This window comes from Pseudochaenichthys georgianus, chromosome 4, assembly GCF_902827115.2.
Source record: "Pseudochaenichthys georgianus chromosome 4, fPseGeo1.2, whole genome shotgun sequence".
In the NCBI taxonomy this organism is placed as follows: Eukaryota; Metazoa; Chordata; class Actinopteri; order Perciformes; family Channichthyidae; genus Pseudochaenichthys; species Pseudochaenichthys georgianus.
Window position 1 is genome coordinate 11,798,364 of NC_047506.1, and position 19,169 is coordinate 11,817,532.

General features: G+C 39.2%; 2 protein-coding genes across 5 annotated transcripts; one reads left to right on the forward strand and one right to left on the reverse strand.

Moving 5' to 3' along the window:
• Positions 1 to 61: 61 nt before the first annotated feature.
• Positions 62 to 7,360, reverse strand: dcun1d4 (DCN1, defective in cullin neddylation 1, domain containing 4 (S. cerevisiae)). Of its 4 annotated transcripts, none has more exons than XM_034080971.2 (11): positions 7,262 to 7,360; positions 5,915 to 5,985; positions 5,780 to 5,819; positions 5,493 to 5,580; positions 5,188 to 5,276; positions 5,009 to 5,079; positions 4,599 to 4,690; positions 4,329 to 4,437; positions 2,494 to 2,598; positions 2,238 to 2,340; positions 62 to 2,130 (listed from the first exon to the last, which is right to left on the reverse strand). In XM_034080971.2, the coding sequence occupies exons 1-11, from the start codon at positions 7,278 to 7,280 to the stop codon at positions 2,075 to 2,077; spliced, it is 843 nt and encodes a 280-aa protein (XP_033936862.1). In that variant the 5' UTR covers positions 7,281 to 7,360; the 3' UTR covers positions 62 to 2,074. The 4 variants fall into 4 exon arrangements, with proteins under 4 accessions (XP_033936862.1, XP_033936861.1, XP_033936859.1 ...); XM_034080970.2 differs by having other exon boundaries at positions 5,179 to 5,276; XM_034080968.2 differs by lacking the exon at positions 7,262 to 7,360 and adding an exon at positions 7,143 to 7,238 and having other exon boundaries at positions 5,179 to 5,276.
• A 7,788-nt stretch (positions 7,361 to 15,148) lies between these two features.
• Positions 15,149 to 18,634, forward strand: ociad2 (OCIA domain containing 2). The gene is made up of 7 exons (XM_034080973.2): positions 15,149 to 15,309; positions 15,385 to 15,469; positions 17,331 to 17,384; positions 17,468 to 17,515; positions 17,608 to 17,764; positions 18,010 to 18,084; positions 18,333 to 18,634. The coding sequence occupies exons 1-6, from the start codon at positions 15,220 to 15,222 to the stop codon at positions 18,080 to 18,082; spliced, it is 507 nt and encodes a 168-aa protein (XP_033936864.1). The 5' UTR covers positions 15,149 to 15,219; the 3' UTR covers positions 18,083 to 18,084; positions 18,333 to 18,634.
• The last annotated feature ends 535 nt before the right edge of the window (positions 18,635 to 19,169 follow it).

Genomic DNA, 19,169 nt, shown 5'->3' on the forward strand with positions numbered 1-19,169 from the left:
AGATAGTGAAAATAAATTATGAACACAATATTAACTTAAGAACCGAAATATAAGACAGTAAGTTAATAAACCCATTTTATTTATGTATATAGACATAGGTTATAGTGAAAACAGACATATAGACACTTACATACATATATACAGTTGGGACAAGGGCGTTCAACCTCTTGCATTGTCATTGGAGTACTCAAACATCAATCTCTACACAGTATTTGGTAAGCAATCCAACAACTACCTCAATATTAGATTTTATGCTGATAGTTGATGCATTGTAATGACATAAGAGGATTTCAAAGTGTCAGCTGCAGTGTACTTCAATGACAAGAGCTGATGTATTTTATCTTCACAACACAGTTCCATGTGTGTTTTTAAGTGTATCATGTGTAAATAAAAATAAATAAAAAATAGATCCTATATACTGTCTGCAGCTATCTAAAGATTTACAGCATGTTTAAGGATGTCAAAGATTGGCTAATGCAGGAGGGAACTCCTGCTCCACCGTGAGGTTACAGGTGTGTTCCAGGTCTTAATAGACACAATCATGGTGTTCATCAGAATTAACATACCATGATTGTGAATATCAAATTAAGCAAAAAACACTTGCACAAATTCCTGTACAAAACTAAAGCAAGTTTGAAAAATGTTTTCAAAAATCTCATCCATTCACAAAAGGCTCTGTTGGAGCATGCATGCAAATATTAAATCTGACGATTCAGCATCACACCACAGCCAAGGACAGAAATGTATACATGTGTTACAAGAACATTATACTAGGCGAAAATAACAGCATAGCATCATCACACAGTTCAAAACTGTAAGTGTTTTGATTAGATCCTACGGTGGTAAAAAGCAATGCTTTCAGCAAACCTACCTTTCAACTCAAGCCTTAAGGACCTCGTCCTGAGAGGGTCACTGGTCTTCCACTGTAGTTATATTAACACTTTCAGTGTTCGGAGAGATGCTACTAGTAAGAAACCTGAAACTATCAGCTGACTAAGGAGGACAAAACAGATGTCACACATCAAGACAAAATGGACACCAACCAGCTCTATCTCAATTTGTAACACAGCCCAAACAGTCTGAATTCATCCTGAAAGAATCCCTGACCACTCAGTGTGTGTGTTGTATGTGTTCTCATACGTGTATACACACACACACACACATTTGGGTTTGTATGTGTGTGGGACACAGTGTGACTTCCATGTTTTGAGGCACAAAAATACTCTTACCTACACAACGTAAATTGGTCAACGGACCAATAAATGCTGATCGGAGCACTAGTGGCTCACCACTGTACTGTAATAAGAGTTGGTAAGCAGCAATGCTGATTTGTTTGGTGTTATGAGGTCTGAAGCCTTTACAGAGGGTAAGCAAACGTTTAGCCTTAGCTGGAGAAAAACAGCAGGAAGGAACAAAACTGGAGGGGAAAAAAGAGAAAAATCACTGGCACAAATCAATAGTGAACAGAACAGGCACCAGAAACCTGCGATCAATCATTTGACACAGTGTGCTTCTTGTAGAACTCCTATCCAACAAAAAATATGACAAACCAATAGTTAGTGCCATCTGTCCAGAAAAAGCTCAAGTTCATTGCACAGATGTATAATATTTAAATGTGCCCAGGTCAAAGTGGCCCTGTTTAAGACTCAGACACAATGCATGAATGGTCACTGTTTCACAGCTTCTCTGTGCTTGTAGACAAGGACTGAGGAGTGGTTCTCCCACACAAACCATTTTGCTTCCATCGTCCACGTATGATACCATGTTAACACAGACAGCAATATGACATATCACAGTGAGAGAGCATTGCCACTGGGGATTGCGGCAAGCTTGCCCACTATGCACTTCGGTAGGGAACATAACTTCCACAATGGCAGTCCTCCACCTCCGCGCTCCGGGATGCATGCACCCAGGCTGCAAACCCAGTGTCCCCACCCTAGCCCCCCCACAGAACCCCTCCTTTATCTGGAAGCACCCACAGTCACTGCTTTACCATTTTTGTATTGTTAACTTATTGGTTGTTGATTCTCATAGTCGTTGTCACAGTTGTATTTTTATTCCTTTTTACACTGCCCTATGACATCTGTCTTTCCTTGTACCATTCCACAAACTCGTCCAACAAAACTGGCCCTGAAAAAGGAACAAGACCAAAAAGATGATATTAGACAACAAATATTTGAGTAAGAGTAACATAAAGCACTGTTGTCAAGTTTTTGTGCAAATGTGTGTTCACTCACAGGCACCATCCTCATCGTAGTTACTGAGGTCCAGGTTGATTGTCCTGCTGAACTCTAAAACATTGCACCATTGGTCTTTGTTGATGACTTTGTACTTGGATTGCTGAGGAAAAGTAAACACATGCCTTATTAATATAGTTAACTTTTTAAAACCCTAACCAGACATTTATTTAAACAATGTTGCCTACAACTACTGTATTGGGCATATTTGATCTGAACAAATGTTGTAGAGAGAATATGTGAACATGAGGCTTACCTCTAGAAACTGATTAAACACAGGAAACAGAGGCCACGTCTTGCCCAGAAGAAGCCCAAGCATACACTTGGCTGTGTTCAAGTCCAAACTCCTCTGATCCTTTTCCTGCCCAATCAAAGACACCCACGGCTTCATGAAATCATTGCAAAGGGGCAGTCTAATAGCATCTTTATCATCAACATTAGCCCAATACAGAAAACAGTCTTATTTCCTTAACCCACTGCTGTAAAGTTCACAAGAATATAACATTTTTATCACAATCACTGCGTCATGTTTTCATTCATTTTTCCATTCACTCTAAAAGAGTGAGTTGCTTTCCATAAATCATGGTACAATGTCTTCATGAGAGAAAACTCAGGCTATGTAAATATGCAACACATTTGATAAGTGCTTTCCCACTCCAAGTCAAACTGGAAAATGATCTTGACCTCCTCAAAGCGTCAAGATTGGTCTGAACATTGGCTTGAATAAGACCTTATGAGAATTTCAATCAGGCACACTTGGCACAGGGATTATATACAGGGGTGCACATAACTTTTTGAGTGAGTTACTCCGATGAGTACCAGGAGACAGCGTTTGGTACTCACCCCACACGAAGCGTGGTCCTCCTCAGTGTCTCCTTCACTGTCCTCTATTTACACTTCTTGCATGCTAGATGATGAAGATGATGAAGATGCACCTCCCTGTCTCTTTTTAAGCCTCCGATTTGCTTTCTCCAAAACTTGTTGGCAAAACTGTGAAGTCCTAGCGTTACCTGAGGCCAAGTTGAAGGATCAAATACTAAGAAATTATCACATGACTTGAAGTCATATCTGATTTCAGATGTGGGAAGTTACTACACTTATTCAAGTACTGTGCTTAAGTACAATTTTGAGATATTTGTACTTTAATTGACGTTGATGCTACTTTGTTCTTCTACTCCACTACAGTTCAGAGGTAAATGGTGTACTTTTACTCCACTACATGTATTTAATACCTTTAGTTACTTTACAGATGTGGATTAATGATGTGAAATATAATCAAGTCTTAAATCAGACTTGATAAATATAAATAATATATATGATAAAACATATCATATATATTATTCTGAAATGGACCAATCTGCACAACTTTTACTTTTGGTACTTTAACTATATTTTGATAATACTTTTCTAAATTTACTTGGGTAACATTTTGAATGCAGGACTTTTACTGTAACAGAGTATTCCTACACAAGATCTGAGTACTTCTTCCACCTCTGTCTGATTCCAAACTCTTCCATTGAGTAAGTGGGCAACTGTGTGTTTTAAATAAAACTGCAGCAGTGTGACCACAGAGCGTGAACGTTGTGATCAGCTGATTTTGCGCAGTTCTCCAGTGTGTGCGCGGGGCACAGAATGTGCACAGGGGAGTCTCCCACTGCAGCCAGTTGGCGGAGTTTTGGCACAATTCTGTTGTTCATACCGACGTTAACCCTGTCTGTGCACACGGCGACCAACTCTGTTGTCCGGTGACCTAAGCCTCTGCCTCCTGTAAGCTTCACAGGTCCGTCGGTTATGTCCTGCACGGCTCGGCCAGCTCCAGTTCAGTCAGTCATAGAAAGTCAGAAGATTTTTTGCAGGAAGCGAAACCGCAACGTAGCTGCTTAATGTCTTTGTTTTTTGTTACATGTCTCGTAGTTTACTCCATTGAGTGTTGACAAGAAACACGTGTAGACGAAATATGTTTTGTTTTGATATTTTGAGGTACCGCGCATGCGTACCAGTTATGTGCACCCCTGATTATATATTTAAAATGAACTGAATTTTTTCACAATGCTGTGTATGTAAGCGGAAAAATACTTTTTCTTAACTCACCCGAGCAAAATCAAAGGCATATCTATATATGAGCTTAAAACTGGTGCTGTCGTTTAGGACAGATCTCAGGTAGTCGAGCGAGTTCCTCAGCCTTTCTGTGGAGTCACACCTGATAACGGCAGAAAATTGCTTTAGACATACTCTACACTTCACTACCGGCTCTGCTCTACTCTAGAAAGACATGACTAGAGACAGAGCAAACACACAGCAATGCCACAATCATTCTTGAATACAGCATGCAGAAATACACAGAGTAGGTAACGGACATACTGCAGTGAGCCCATGCCTCTCAGCCACTCCTGGAGAGTGAAGTATCCCATACTCTGCGCATCCAGCTTCCACGCAAGAACCAGCATCACCACCTGGGCACAGACAAAATCCTTTATAGCCACAGGTAATGTGTCAATCTATCAACTAAATGACAAGTCAAGTCAAACACAGAAAACAACTGACCTCAGTAACACTTGAAGAAAATGAGTTGAAAATGTAGTGTTTTGAATAAGTTACTATTGATTTCATGTTGGTTATGCTAACTGTTCATTGTTATTAAATCTGAAGTTAGGAGAAATAGCCATCAAATCCCACAGTCCAAAAGTGTCCTTAAATTAATTGCTTAGTTTGACTGACAGCCAGAAATAAAAAAATTATTGATATAACCAAAATACAAAAAGTCAGCTTACGTTCTCTGGTTCGACTCCGATGTCCTCACATAACTTCTCCATGCCCTCGGGACCCACCACGTCATCACAACCTATTTAAGACCAACAAGTGTGAAGCCACATGTAGCTAAAAACATACGTCATTGATCAGTGGTCAAATGCTAATGTTAATTAAGTGATTACTTGCGCACATTTTTCACCTGCATATTCATAGAACCACTCCAGGCATCTTTTACTGGAAAATGTTTCCTCCTCACGGATTTGTGGTGTTTCATGTTTTCTGAAAACGCTGCAGATGAAAAGAGAGTTATGTCTCAATTTCAGTAGTGACACACAAGCAAAACATTTCAAAAAGTACTCAATATGATTTAAAGGGCTCTTTGTAGTCTGGGTATCCTAACATGCCCACATTCATCTTTAATTAGAGACAATAATCAAGAGCTCCTTAATAACCAACAAGACCAAAGCAGTCGTTTTGCCACCTCTAACACAAGAGTTGTCACACCTGTCCTGGCGACTTTTTTTGGCTGACATGTCATCTCCAGCTGAGGGTCTCCTCTTTTTCCTAGGAGGCATGGCTCTAGAGCAACACGCTAGGGAAGGAAATGGAAGACAGAATGAAAGAGGGCTACTTCTAATTAATACAAAGATAATGCTTATTTTCTCTTGGTAGTCGTGTATGTACTCTGTAAGAAACAGCTTTAACAGTAGCTAAGCATGACTTTCATAGCATTGACAATGGTGAGTTTTTATACATAGACTATGAAACACACAAGGGCCAGGTGATTTTACCTGAGGGGAGGCTATCCTGTCCAACGTCTTCTGTCAGGTTCTATTGAAACAGACACACTTGTGATTAGGACACAGATGAACACACTCACAAAAATAAAATATTCAACATGTGACCAGCTGCCAAAATGTATTTACCAGCCTATGCAAGGTGTGGTGTATCTTATGGATGCTGGCCAGTGTAGTCAAGTGGGAACTCAGCTGTAAATCTATTTCAACAAAAGAATAAAGATACCATCAAACCAAAGCATAACACACAACCTTCTGTCCCTAATTGAACTTGTTAAGCTTGGTGTGTGAGCACAAGGGTACAAGAAGGTGACATCATCGTAGCACCAACAGGAACCTGGGATTTTAATGTTTGGCAAAGGTCTTCAGTGTCCAAATGACTGTCGTGTGATTTCTACTTTAAGGGTTGACGTCTCAAACGACAAAAATATCTAACACGAATGAAGGAGTGACTCTCTGCATTCCTCGAAAGGCAACAAAACTCGATGATTCTTGATCGTGCATGCTACCTTATCGAGAAATATCATCTAAGCATTCCCGTCCAAACGCTGTCATCAAACACCGATGCTTTTAATGTATTTGTAGAGGCCAAAACCAGAGGAAAAGCTCACTCCCGAGCAGATAGCACTAGCTGCATGCCTAAAATAGCAGTGCAGACCCGCAACTTGCACAGAGTTTACAAAGTATCTAGAGAGTTGGGCGTATGGTTGTTGTAGTCCATTTCCTTTAAAGGGGCCATTGCAAACTCTGCTCCGGTTGTGAAACTGAACTACAATTCCCAAGCCTTAACTAAACAACTATTTCTTTCAGACCCCTCTACCCCCAACACTTACTCTGTCAACTGATTGAATGCATTATACTTTGTCTTATAAAAATCTAACATCATATTCCGAGTGGCCCACAAGCATTACGCAGACGTTTTGGAGCAGTTGCTGTTTGTGCCGCAAAGCCCGACAGCACTGCTGCAGCAGGCAGTGAAATATGTTTTCCAAAACTGCGTCACAATTTTCTTTCTCTGTAATAGTCCACAGTTTCCCAGAAAATGTACCTATTTACAATGGCAATACGTCCATACTAAGTTCGAGTTGAAACGCACAGTGCATCTTTAGTTATGATGACTAAAAACATCACAACGCACAGATTACTATCAAAAACCTTCTGGATTTAACTAACGTCGGCTGCATTAAACTGAGCCCTGCTAGCGCTACACAGAAAAATCACCCCAGGATAACTGACGTGTCAAATAAAACACCCTGCATGTCCAAAACAACTCAAATTACTCTAGCTATCCTTCCTTTGTTGTCGCCCAAGACAACACTGGCAAATACAAAGGGACGGAATAGCACGGAATTCATACGTTCCCATCCGTCCAACAGAGACACGGGCTAAAAGTAGATCGTATCTCCGACAAACTCTGCAGCATCCGTGAAGGTTCGTAATTTCATAGAGAAAAGCCTCTATAACGTTACTACTTACTTGCCGCATCAGAGTGCATTTTTATGAAACATACAACTGTCTGTCGGAAGTCCTGAGACCGGCCAATAGGCGGGCCTTGTCCACGTAAACCACACCTCCAGACGGTGATTGGATCTGGGAAAGCTCAGTCCCCGCCTCTGGTCGCTGCATATTTGCCATTCAAGGTGTCATGTAAAGAGGAAAAGAGGAAAAGGAAATAGATCCCGCCTACGCACACATGTGATAAGTCAGAGTTTCCAAACAGGTTGCACTTGCTCTGTGATTCATTGGTTATGAGGTTATTATGAGCACGCCAGTCACCAGAGTTTCCACGTGCACGCTTAAAGCCAGCCCACGATGGAGTCTGATTGGTCAATGTGGTAATAATTCGGCCTCCCGTTGAAGCTTTCTGTTTGCCTCATGGATGCGAACCATGTGAACTCAACAACCTGGAGCAAGCTGGTGGCGGTGTGTATGACAACGTGAGTTATGTCTCAATTCATGATGACCCAACTAAAGCCGGCAGTGCTTGTCATTTCTCTGCAGGGGTGGGAAAAAGTCAGTGTTATGGTCTGGTCCACATGCTTCAGTTGCATACAGTTTGGCAACCGTGAGCAGCGCTATTATCAGGTGAAAATCCTTAGTTATGAGTTAAAATCATAGACTGTATATATAAAGGTTACAATCTGTTACATTGACTGCAAGGTGCAAGGCTTTTATTGGTCATTGGTACATTACATAGGCAGCTACAGTGTAGTTATGACGATGAACACCTTAGGTCACAGGCTCCTCCAACAGTGCAACACAATAAAACAGAAAAAGCAAAAATAATAGTTCAAGTAAATACAAAAAGAAAAATAGTGAAATACTGCAATAAGAGTCTATCGGCCATTCTACCGAATTGGACCAAAGTCAGTTTGGAAATGTTTTGAAATGTTGCATGTTTTTTTCCCAAAACTTATTATTATTACACATATCTAGTAAAAGAACCGTACATTTGTATATCGTATTTTCAGGAATATTGGAATGTTCTCTACCTCTACCAAAAATGGTCACTACTGAAACATAGTACATTCACTGTAGTAAAAAAGTATTATATTAAAGGTGGGGTAGTTAATTTTGGAGAAACCAGCTCGAGTGCGCTAGAATTTGAAAATAACAGCCGGAAAAAATCTGCCACTTCCTTACAGAGCCCCTCCTCCAACACACACGAACGCGCACATGACCATTAGCCGCGTTCACACTGCGGTACTTTTCCCACAAAGGTTCATGCGAACTTAGTTCATGATCGCGTTCACACCAAAAAGAGCCGGTACTAAAAGTAGTTCATGCGAACCTTTTTACCCCCTCGAAAGTCCCTGCTAGAGAGCAGGGACTTTCGAACGGCTCTTTTTTGAGAAAAGAGCTATATTTCTGATTGGCTGGACGGATTGCAAACCACGCCCCGTAAAACTCCCAAAAAGTTTTGTGAAGCCGCCATTTTATTATCCTCGCATTAGCATTATTAGCATTAGCATTAGCCCAGTGCAGAAATGCAGAGAGACTAACTTATGGCAACACAAAATAAAACATGGGAGCGGTGGAGATGAGGAGGTGTCGGCGTTCTGGCGATTTACTCGGAAGGCTTCAGTAGAAGCTGCTGGGAGTCCCAGCAGCTTCTACTGAAGCCAGTCCCCAACTCCGGGGACTTCCGGCCGGGGACTTTGGGCGGCAGTATACGCCGTGAAGTGGTTTGCGGCCTGCCAGTAAACCCAAAGCAGAAGAAGAAGAAGTGACGTCAGCGGCTTCATTTGCCTAATCCACCCCCAGGGACTTTTTCTGGTGTGAACGCGATCTGTACTTAGTTCATGCGAACTAAAGAGTTCGCATGAACTAAGTTCGCATGAACCTTTGTGGGAAAAGTACCGCAGTGTGAACGCGGCTAATGAGCAGTGCCGGCCCTCGGTATAGGCAGTATCGGCGAATGCTAAGGGCGCATCAACCCATAGGGGGCGCCACAAATTGGGGAGAAAAAGAAAAAAAAAGTTAGAAATTAAAAAAATATATATTTTTAAATTTCATAACAACACAATATCCCGATTTTGGATCAACAAAGTACATCTTATTATCTTATACTAACAGAACTACGCCTATATTGCGTACAACGCCCATAAACTATGGCACCCCCCCCCCCAAAATCAAGTTGAACTGCCCCAGCCCCAGTAAAAACCAGAGGTTTATGTGAAATTGTTATTTTCTTTTTGAAATAATGGTATTGTGCAATTATAGGTTTTAATTTTATATTTGTGTTTAATTTAAAATAAATCAAACTCCCAAAAAACGTACACAGCTTCTGTGTGCTTTTATTAACATTGGAATTTACTGTGTAAGCGGCCGCGGGGGGGGGGGGGGGGAAGAGCTTTAGAGAGCTCTCTCCTGAAAGACTGAGAGGCTCTGATAACCTCAGCCCAGTGAGGTAAAGGCACACCTTTATATGATCATTATAGTTATAAAAAAATAAGAGAATAGGTGAAAAACAGGTATAAAATAATATGACAGTACAAAAAAGTTGTTATTAATAAACAAGAATACAGTTTGAAAGGGGAGTGATTTGTAAAGTATCCATAAAGAAAAAGAAAATCTACTTACAGTTCTGTTTCATATGGGTGTTGTTGAGAGATGTATCCATAGAGCTCCTAATGTTGCTCTCAAAGTGCACCAGATTGATGCTTTTAACTTCAATATTAAAAAAAAGTCTTCCCGGGGGTGCATGCCCCCGGACCCCCCTAGAGGAGGTGAGGTCCCCCCCACTTAAATCATGTTCAAATGGATAGGAAACTAAATACAGTTGCACACATCTTGTGTCCATATATTTCTGTGTTGGTGGTAATGCCACAACCATGCATGCGCGAATCATAGTAAGTGTAAGTGTCTGCATTTGGGGGGGGGGGGCGCCAGCTAAAATCTTGCCTAGGGCAGCAAATTGGTCAGGGCCGGCCCTGCCAATGAGGGCACGAGATAAGTTTGTGCACAGATGGAAGGCTGACAGGCAGGTAGGCCATCCAGCCCAACCAGGCCATTGGTCGTGCTTTTTACAGTAGTACGGCTTCCACAGATGATATTTTTGTATGGATATTTTGTCAAAGCACTTCAGATATTCATTGCTATCGGGATGTTTCTCAAACTTACCTACCCCACCTTTAACCTGTTAAGATTGTTTTACCTTCCCTTCTCTAAATAGTATTTTAAGAAATATTTATTGAGGGTTTTCACAATTAGATTAATAAAAGTAAAACATTTTATCAAATTTCAAAGTTGAATTTATACAATTCATAAAAATCATAATGCAAACTTTCTTTGTAAAATGCATAATACTGATCATATTGATTCCAGAGTTGATGATTGTTGAAATGGTTGAAGTTTATATTTAATTAGTATCATATCATTTTAGTTGATGAGTCAATATACTTAATTTTTTACAAAACAACCAGTGTTTCGGTAGTGATCACAGTATTTTGTTCTCAAGGTTGTATCATATTCCCTCAACCTTATTGCTTAATCTTAACTCATCTTTCATTTCAAACCTTTATTTAACGAGATTGGTCCCATTGAGATCATAGATCTCTTTTTCAAGGGAGACCTGCAGCATATAGGTTCCACATGAAACATAAAACAATAAAGGACATCATACATTATATTTACAGGATACATTTACATAGTTATAGACATTTACAAATGCCCATAGTATCAACGAGCATTCCATTTAGCCTAGCTTTAAAAACATGCAGAGGAATGAGATTGCTCAGTTTCAATTCTTGCTGAAGACTGTTCCAAGCAAGTGGAGCTGCGCACATAAAAGCTGTCTTACCTAAGACAGTCCTTGCTCTTGGCACATCTAACAATACTACATCATGCGATCTCAGACAATAGCTGCTTGCAACTCTCTGTGTTATCAGTGAACAGATGTAATACGGGAGTTTACCCAACAAAGCTTTATAAATAAACGTGTACCAATGACTGAGCCTCTTTACAGTAAGTTATGGCAGACCTGCCTTGGCATACAGGGTACAGTGATGAGTAAGTGCTTTACAATTTGTGACAAATCTTAGTGCGCTGTGATAGGCGGCATCTAACTTGTTCAGGCAATAGGCAGGTGCATTCATATACAACAAATCACCATAGGTCAAAAGGTCACAGAGCCTTTTCCTGGCCTCAAGCGAGAAACAAGACTTGTTTCTGAAAAAGAAACCTAGTCTAACCCTCAGCTTTTTAAGCAGGTTATTGACATGAAATTTAAAAGTAAGACAATCATCAAGCCAGATACCAAGGTATGTATAACAGGTAACCACTTTGAGTACTTGTCCTTGCATAATAACAATATCCAAAACAGGCTCTGGTGTCTTTTTAGCTTTTGAAAATAGCATTACCTTAGTTTTATCAACATTTAAAAGAAGCTTAAGCTCAGCGAGCTGAGTCTGAATAATGTTAAAAACAGCCTGTAATTTAACACCAGCCTCCTTAATGGAGGGACCTGCACAGTACATCACGGTATCGTCCGCATAAAAATGTAAATATAGCTTGATATATTTGATATATATGGAGAATAAAACTCATAATATGCCTTATGTTGAAGTGTGAATGTTTGAAGCTACTGACCCAGAATCAGCACTTTATTAACAGGCTGAAATAGAGGGGAATGAGGCTAGAATGGGTGATCTGTTTGGTATTTTGAGAAAAACACTTCATAGACAGGTTTTTTACATATCTGAGACCTATAATATATGCCTAACAATCGTATAATAAGAGACCTTTAAAGTAACACACTGATTTTCAGACTTTAAAACACATTTATTTCAAAATGGTGGGATTTAGGCTACCTGCTTACCATTCCATTTTGTCACTACCGAAACGATCATGTCAATTACCGAAACGTAACCATATGTTTCGGTAGTGACTGTTTCGGTAGTGACTGTTTCGGTAGTGACGATTCTAGCTCAAATTGAGCATAACCAAATAATGCTAGCAAGTACATGGCTAGCATACACATTTTTGAAGAGGTTTACACACATAAAAACCTAATACTTTGCATAAAACCCCGAAAAAGTTTACTTGATTGAAGATAATATGTGTTCGGTAGTGACAATTCTTAAGGTTACACACAGATTTTCCGATTGTGGAACAGATTTATATCAAAAGTATGGGATATACTGTAGCTACTTGCCATTCAGTCATGAGAGACAGGGATGCAGTGTCACTGCCTAGTCAAAAATGCAGGGGTGTGGCTAAAGACCAGGCTCAGCCATTGGACTAGAACCCCTAGTGTTTCGGTAGTGACATGAAAACTGGGGACATTTTTTGAGTATAGTTTTTTTATTAACCCACAATAAATCTAAATATTCCAACTTCTGTTTGAATGTAATCATAACGATCTTCTAAATACACCTTTGAACACAATTTAAAAAAACTGTTTTAAGTGTTATTTACAGAAATTGAAATTTAGATGTCAGGGTTGGGGACAGCTACTTCCCAATAGAAAGTACCCTATAAATGATGTTTTTGTATATATTTAGCTTATCACTATCTAATTTAATGCCTTGTGTTTAAATAGACCATAACATATTCTTAGTAAATATCTATGTCTGAATACTTAATTGTTTTGTTAAATAGTTTTTCTTGTTGTGGGACCGCACTTTGTACTAATTTGGTAGAATGCTCCATATACAAGTGGTGTAAATAATTTCTAAGTTGCAGCCAGGTTAATGTTATGGATGTTGTTTCAAAAGTTCAGGTGTTTAATAGTCTTATGGCCTGTGGGATGAAACTGTCCCTTAGTCTGGTGGTTTTAGTCCTGATGCTGCGGTACCGCCTGCCAGACGGCAGCAGACAGAACAGTTTGTGGCTGGGGTGATGGGGGTCTTTTATAATCCTGAGGGCTTTCTTCCTGAGCCGCTGGGAGTAAAGATCCTCCATGGATGGCAGATCCGTCTTGGGGATGTGCTGTGCAGTTTTCAGCCACTGTGATGCCATTTATTGAGCTTTCACACATTTCTTCTCACAATAATTCAGACTGAAATGAGGATTGCATTGTCACTGCAATGTGCAAAGTGACAATTGCAAAAAAGATTGCAATGTAAAAAAATAAAGATGCCCACAACCTAGCATGTCTAATTGCTCCCCAATTTGTATTTCTATATCAATAACATTTATATTTATAGTATCACAGTTCAATTGGGCCACTAGTTAGCTAGCTAATTGTATTGGATCTTAAGCAGATGACCACCACCACCCTTTAAAAAAGACTAGACAAAAGGGCTTAAATGCCACCATTTTGAGTAAATTCACATTACCTGGAGGTTGCAGGCTGAGCAGAGCACTGCAATGGCTGTTGACACCGTTTGTCTGTGTTTCTACTGTACCTGTTGGTGCCTGCATGAGTAGAGCCAATGTTTTTCTTTTGCAGTAGTAATTTCACAGTAATTTACAGTGCTGGAATGTAGCCTACTACTCATTATACTTCTACCCCATTACAATTCAGAGGGAAATACTGTTACCCCAGTGCATTTATTTGACAGTTCTGTGACAAGACTGCCTCTAGTGACTGGTTAGACTACTTCAGAGAAACTGACCTTTAACTCCATGTTTACTGTACAGGGCAATGCTTTTACTGGGCTAGGCAGTTCTCTAGAATTTGTGCTTTTGTTTAAAAACAAGAATAATAGGAATTGTTTTCGCAAAGGAGAACTTCAAAAGCGCATATATTTTCTATATATTATGTCTATTTTATTTATATGTGTAGTAAGTCTTTATATTTTAAACACACACTTTATCTTTAATTTGATCAGCACTATTATTTATTTATATGTACAATTTTAGCAAGTTTTTATATTGTCCTGTTCCTGTAAGCCAGTACAACGAAATGTCGTATTAATAGTACACTCTGTGTCTTGTTGAAATGACAATAAAGTCTATAAATGTCTAAGTCTAAGTTCAGTTAATAGACATTTTTCAAAGCAATAGTGGATTTTCAGCATTGTTAAACAACAGTTATCGTTATCATTTTGAAATGTCCTTGAGCAAGACAATTTGTGCCAGTATTAACTCAGTGCCTCTGATACAGTATCACTCGTTGTTATTCTATCAAGTGTAATAAACCCTTATTGATTTAACAGAACCAGTCCCTGACCTTTGGAGCATTGGAGTCTTATTCTAATGAAGTGACATTTCCTGTAGGCTCTTTTTTATCCTCTGCTGAACATATTAGCTATAAAGATGAATTATCTATAACACATTTTCACAATTAGTTTAAAACCTATTCAGAAATGTTTGATTAATGTAAAGGTAAACCAATATTTATGAATATGTAATATTAACTGTATGTTCATATATTACACAATGCAGTTAGAATAAGTGAGAGGATTTCATGGTATTCTTCAAAATAGTGCGCAAGTTTTTACGAAACCGTTTCTAACAGAATCAAGGATTGGCTCTTTTATTTCAGTTGTATGTTAAGAATGTCATGCCCACTTGCATATGTAATTGGGAAATACAATTTTTCATTAACAACACCTGACAAACTACAGGATAAAAGGAACAAAGACCACATAAAATAAAGGTGTGTCTTACTTGCAGGTGTGGATAGGTGTACAGAGGTGAGCCTAAACTGGAAAGTTGTAAGCCATAATGTGTGTCCTTCATCTTGTGTTAAAACATTAGTATATTACACAGGGTTTGATTATTATGTTTAAATATACAAAAATTTAAATTTTTTCCTTCACAACTCCATATATTTAAAGTTGCGTTTTGTCTTATTTGTATTACGTTAAAAAAGCCTTCAATAGACAGTGTTTCTAGTATTTTTTTTTTCAAGAGGGGGTGGAGTTGGGGAGGAGCAATTACAGTACAAGTGGTTTTGTCAGATGCACTGAGAGAGGAGTATTAGTATACGAGCTTGATGAAGTAGAAAAGTTCTTGCCCAAAGAAACCCTGACATCTCCTGCATCATGAGCTCTGAAACTATAACCGTGAAGACCGGTGAAGCGGCAGCTGCTGCTGCTGACATTGTTGCAGCTCCAAAGAAAGGGGAGTGGAAGGTACGAGGCAACATGATTCGCACCACACGATGTGGCCATCAGATAAGATACTAACCTGTCCTCTGTGTCCTCCAGTGCCCTCTGAGTGATCATTATGTCCACAGAGAAGATGTGAGAAAGGTTTGGAAAGAGTGCCAAGAGGAAAGCTTCTGGTACAGAGGTATTCTCTTCTTAACATTCAACACATTCATTATGATAATTTTCTATCATTCTAGCAAACAAGCAAGCCAACAAATCTGTCAAATGACACACTGTGAATACACACCACGTGTCTTTTGTATATTCTTCAAGGTGTACATTTTGACAAGTATTTAGTAGTAGAAGTAGTCGGGCAGGGCTAATCTATCAACACCCCTTTTTACTAAACACTCTGTTTACATTTACCTCTGGAATTCATCCGGCCCCCAAAAACACTCCCATATGTGGACCCAGAGTGACGTTACAAATGGCATAAAGAGATTTGTTATTGCCATGTTACACTTACACTACCTTCTTTTTACGCTAACAGTGGGTCGATTAAAAACGTTCTATATTCTGTGCTTATTTTTAATCCTTTGTACGGAGTTCAGTGAATTATTACAACTGCGCAGAGTTCCTAAGGTTACTCTGGTTGATAAGATCTCGTTTGAAGTGTAGGTTGGTTGGAACTAAGCCAGGGGTGTGCTCAGGTCACCCAAGCCTTTATATTACACTATATTACACACCCCGGTTGTTAGCATAGGCTGCTGGAGCTAGCTTAGTTGACCAGCTACGATCCACAAACTGGTCCTTGTTTTCAACACTTTGTCTTTAGCCCTGATCCCTGTCCTTCATCTCACTGCCAACTAAGCAGCTGCTGTTTGTATTCTGTCACTACGCAGTTATACACTGAACAAAAATATAAACGCAACACTTTTGTTTTTGCTCCCATTTTTCATGAGATGAACTCAAAGATATAAAACATTTTCTATATACACAAAATAACCATTTCTCTCAAATATTGTTCACAAATCTGAAAAAATCTGTGATAGTGAGCACTTCTCCTTTGCCGAGATAATCCATCCCACCTCACAGGTGTGGCATATCAAGATGTTGATTAGACAGCATGATTATTGAACAGGTGTGCCTTAGGCTGGCCACAATAAAAGGCCACTCTGAAACGTGCAGTTTTGCTTTATTGGGGGGGTCTGGGGCGGTCCGAAAACCAGTCAGTATCTGGTGTGAGGGGTAGGGTTAGGGTTAGGGTTAGGGTTAGGGTTAGGGTAATGTTGTGAATTGAGTGGCCCGTGGTGGTAGTGGGGTTATGGTATGGGCAGGCGTATGGGCAGGCGTATGTTATGGACGACGAACACAGGCCACTCGATTCACAACATTACCCTACCTCTAACCCTAATCCTACCCCTCACACCAGATACTGACTGGTTTTCGGACCCCCCCAGACCCCCCAATAAAGCAAAAATGCACGTTTCAGAGTGGCCTTTTATTGTGGCCAGCCTAAGGCACACCTGTGCAATAATCATGCTGTCTAATCAGCATCTTGATATGCCACACCTGTGAGGTGGGATGGATTATCTCGGCAAAGGAGAAGTGCTCACTATCACAGATTTTTTCAGATTTGTGAACAATATTTGAGAGAAATGGTTATTTTGTGTATATAGAAAATGTTTTAGATCTTTGAGTTCATCTCATGAAAAATGGGAGCAAAAACAAAAGTGTTGCGTTTATATTTTTGTTCAGTGTATAAACATGAAACAGCACTTCCTGAATGAGAAGTCCAGTCCTTTTTCTCTTAGAAGGTTGACACATTGGTTCCCGTCCTTTTGCTCTAAGGAGGTAGATAGATTTTTTAGTCTCAGTACTTAACAGGTCAAAGTTCAGTCAGTTGAACTCTATTCAAATCGAGGCACAATCAATCTATGACAAGAGATAAATGTAGCTTTCACAGGAGCAAATTAGTGTTCAATCAGTCAAGAATCTATAAAATCACCATTATGAATATACCATTGTTGTATTATATGACCCTGTTCTCATTCTTTCTTTAGCCCTTCCCCTCTCTATGGGGAGCATGGCTGTCACCGGTGGTCTTATTTACAACGGTAAATCACTAATAGTCAAACCCTGTTCTTGCATCATGTCATAATCGCACAATGAGGCTAAGAACAAGTTTATTTCCATGCAGGTGTCTGGCAATCGTCAAAGAGATTTGGACCATTCCCAAAACTCTTAGGTGTGTACCGACCAGTGTCTTTGACTTTCTAAGCAAGAATGCCTTTATAAATCCTTAAGCAATCATGACTAACTATGATTAATTTGTTTCAGTTGCTGGGATCCTTGGTTTCGCAGTGGGAAAAGCATCTTATGTATCGACCTGCCGAAACAAATTCCAGGAGGTTGGCATTGAAGGTGGATCGGGATCTGGACCCTGGGCTAATGGAGCTTCCTTTGGACCTTTCAATAAATCTGGTCATGGACACAGGTGGGGAATACAGTATTTCCTTGATAACAAATATTACTAAAACCCCACAGATGCTGCAGCATTATGAAATGTTGCCACACACTACTAATGTTGTCTTTTTTTTTTAGCTTCAAACATTGGAAATAAATGCCTTTTTAAACAATTGATTTTTACAATTGAATCTGTCCTATTTGTCCGTCAACATTTCTGCTTTAATAAATAAATAATTATAATAATGAACGCTGACCAGATTGTTATCCCTACAGATCGTGCCACCATGTGTGTGAAGAATGTAAGAAGAAGGCTCAAGATGCACCTGCAGAACAAGTGAAAAGCTAGAGGTAAACAGATCCTATCTTGGCAGAGATATTTGAAAACATATTTCGCGCACAGCTCTGAAGCTATTAAAAAAACAAATCAGTGCACTGTCTAGACAAGTAAGTGACAAATAAAACTAATTACTCGAACATTGCAAATCTTCAAAATAAGAAAACAGGTAGAACATGATAAAGTATTTGACTGCCAGGTGTGGTTATGTTTTACCATGGTAAAGTAATGTGCTGTTGATGTATTCCTTTTTACTTTTCAGGATCGTCAGAAACACTGAAGGACTGACTGCCAGTGTTATCACTTTTTTAGTTTCTTAAATGCCATGAATACAGCATATATTTTGTCTAAAGTAACTTTGATATGTTGCACATCATTATTCATTCAGGAGAAACCTGACACAAAATTGCCACCAGGGGTAGCTCTCATGCTTTCAGTCAAAGATCCTTTGTAATGTATTTCATCTGACCATATACCATTTGAATTTCATATAGTGAGTGCCTTAATCAGATGTCATTTGATTTCATTATCAGCTTCAATATACTTTTCAACAACTTTCGAACACAATAAATACTCCATATAATATAAAACAAGTTGTCTGTATTTCTTACTATTACTTGTTTTAGCATTGTTTAATGAGCAACGTAGGTCAACAGATTAAAACTATATATATATATAGAAATGTTTCTCATTACAAACATGTCCAGCTATTCTCTCGTTAGCTTATCCTTCCATACAGAGGCTACAGTGTTTGCTCTGTTTAACCTGGATCACCATCTGGTTAGGGACGGGTATCTCAGGAGAACGCTTTAGCAGAGTTTAAGCTGTTTGTGTGACGTTTTCTATTATTGTGCTTTTATGTGTAACATCCAACTAACAAACATTAAGAAGCTCTGTCAGCCCTTAAATGTGACACAACCGAGCAATATTTAAAAGCATCTCTCACACTATTGGTCGTGGTAAACTCAAATAAAATGCAGGTTAAGTTTGATTCACTTTGTTTGAATATATATCGAGTTATTCATACATGAAATACAGAAATAAATGTAAACAGAAAATATATTAAGAAATAGGAAAATAAATAAATAAATTCAAAAGT

Coding starts and splice junctions, on each gene's coding strand:
- dcun1d4 (XM_034080970.2), bottom strand. Junction 2,599..4,328: donor ATGCCTTTGATTTTGCTCGG/GTGAGTTAAGAA, acceptor TTGATTGGGCAG/GAAAAGGATCAGAGGAGTTT. Junction 2,131..2,237: donor CTACGATGAGGATGGTGCCT/GTGAGTGAACAC, acceptor TTCCTTTTTCAG/GGCCAGTTTTGTTGGACGAG.
- ociad2 (XM_034080973.2), top strand. CDS start 15,220: ATGAGCTCTGAAACTATAACCGTGAAGACCGGTGAAGCGGCAGCTGCT. Junction 15,470..17,330: donor GGAAAGCTTCTGGTACAGAG/GTATTCTCTTCT, acceptor TTCTTTCTTTAG/CCCTTCCCCTCTCTATGGGG. Junction 17,765..18,009: donor AAATCTGGTCATGGACACAG/GTGGGGAATACA, acceptor TTATCCCTACAG/ATCGTGCCACCATGTGTGTG.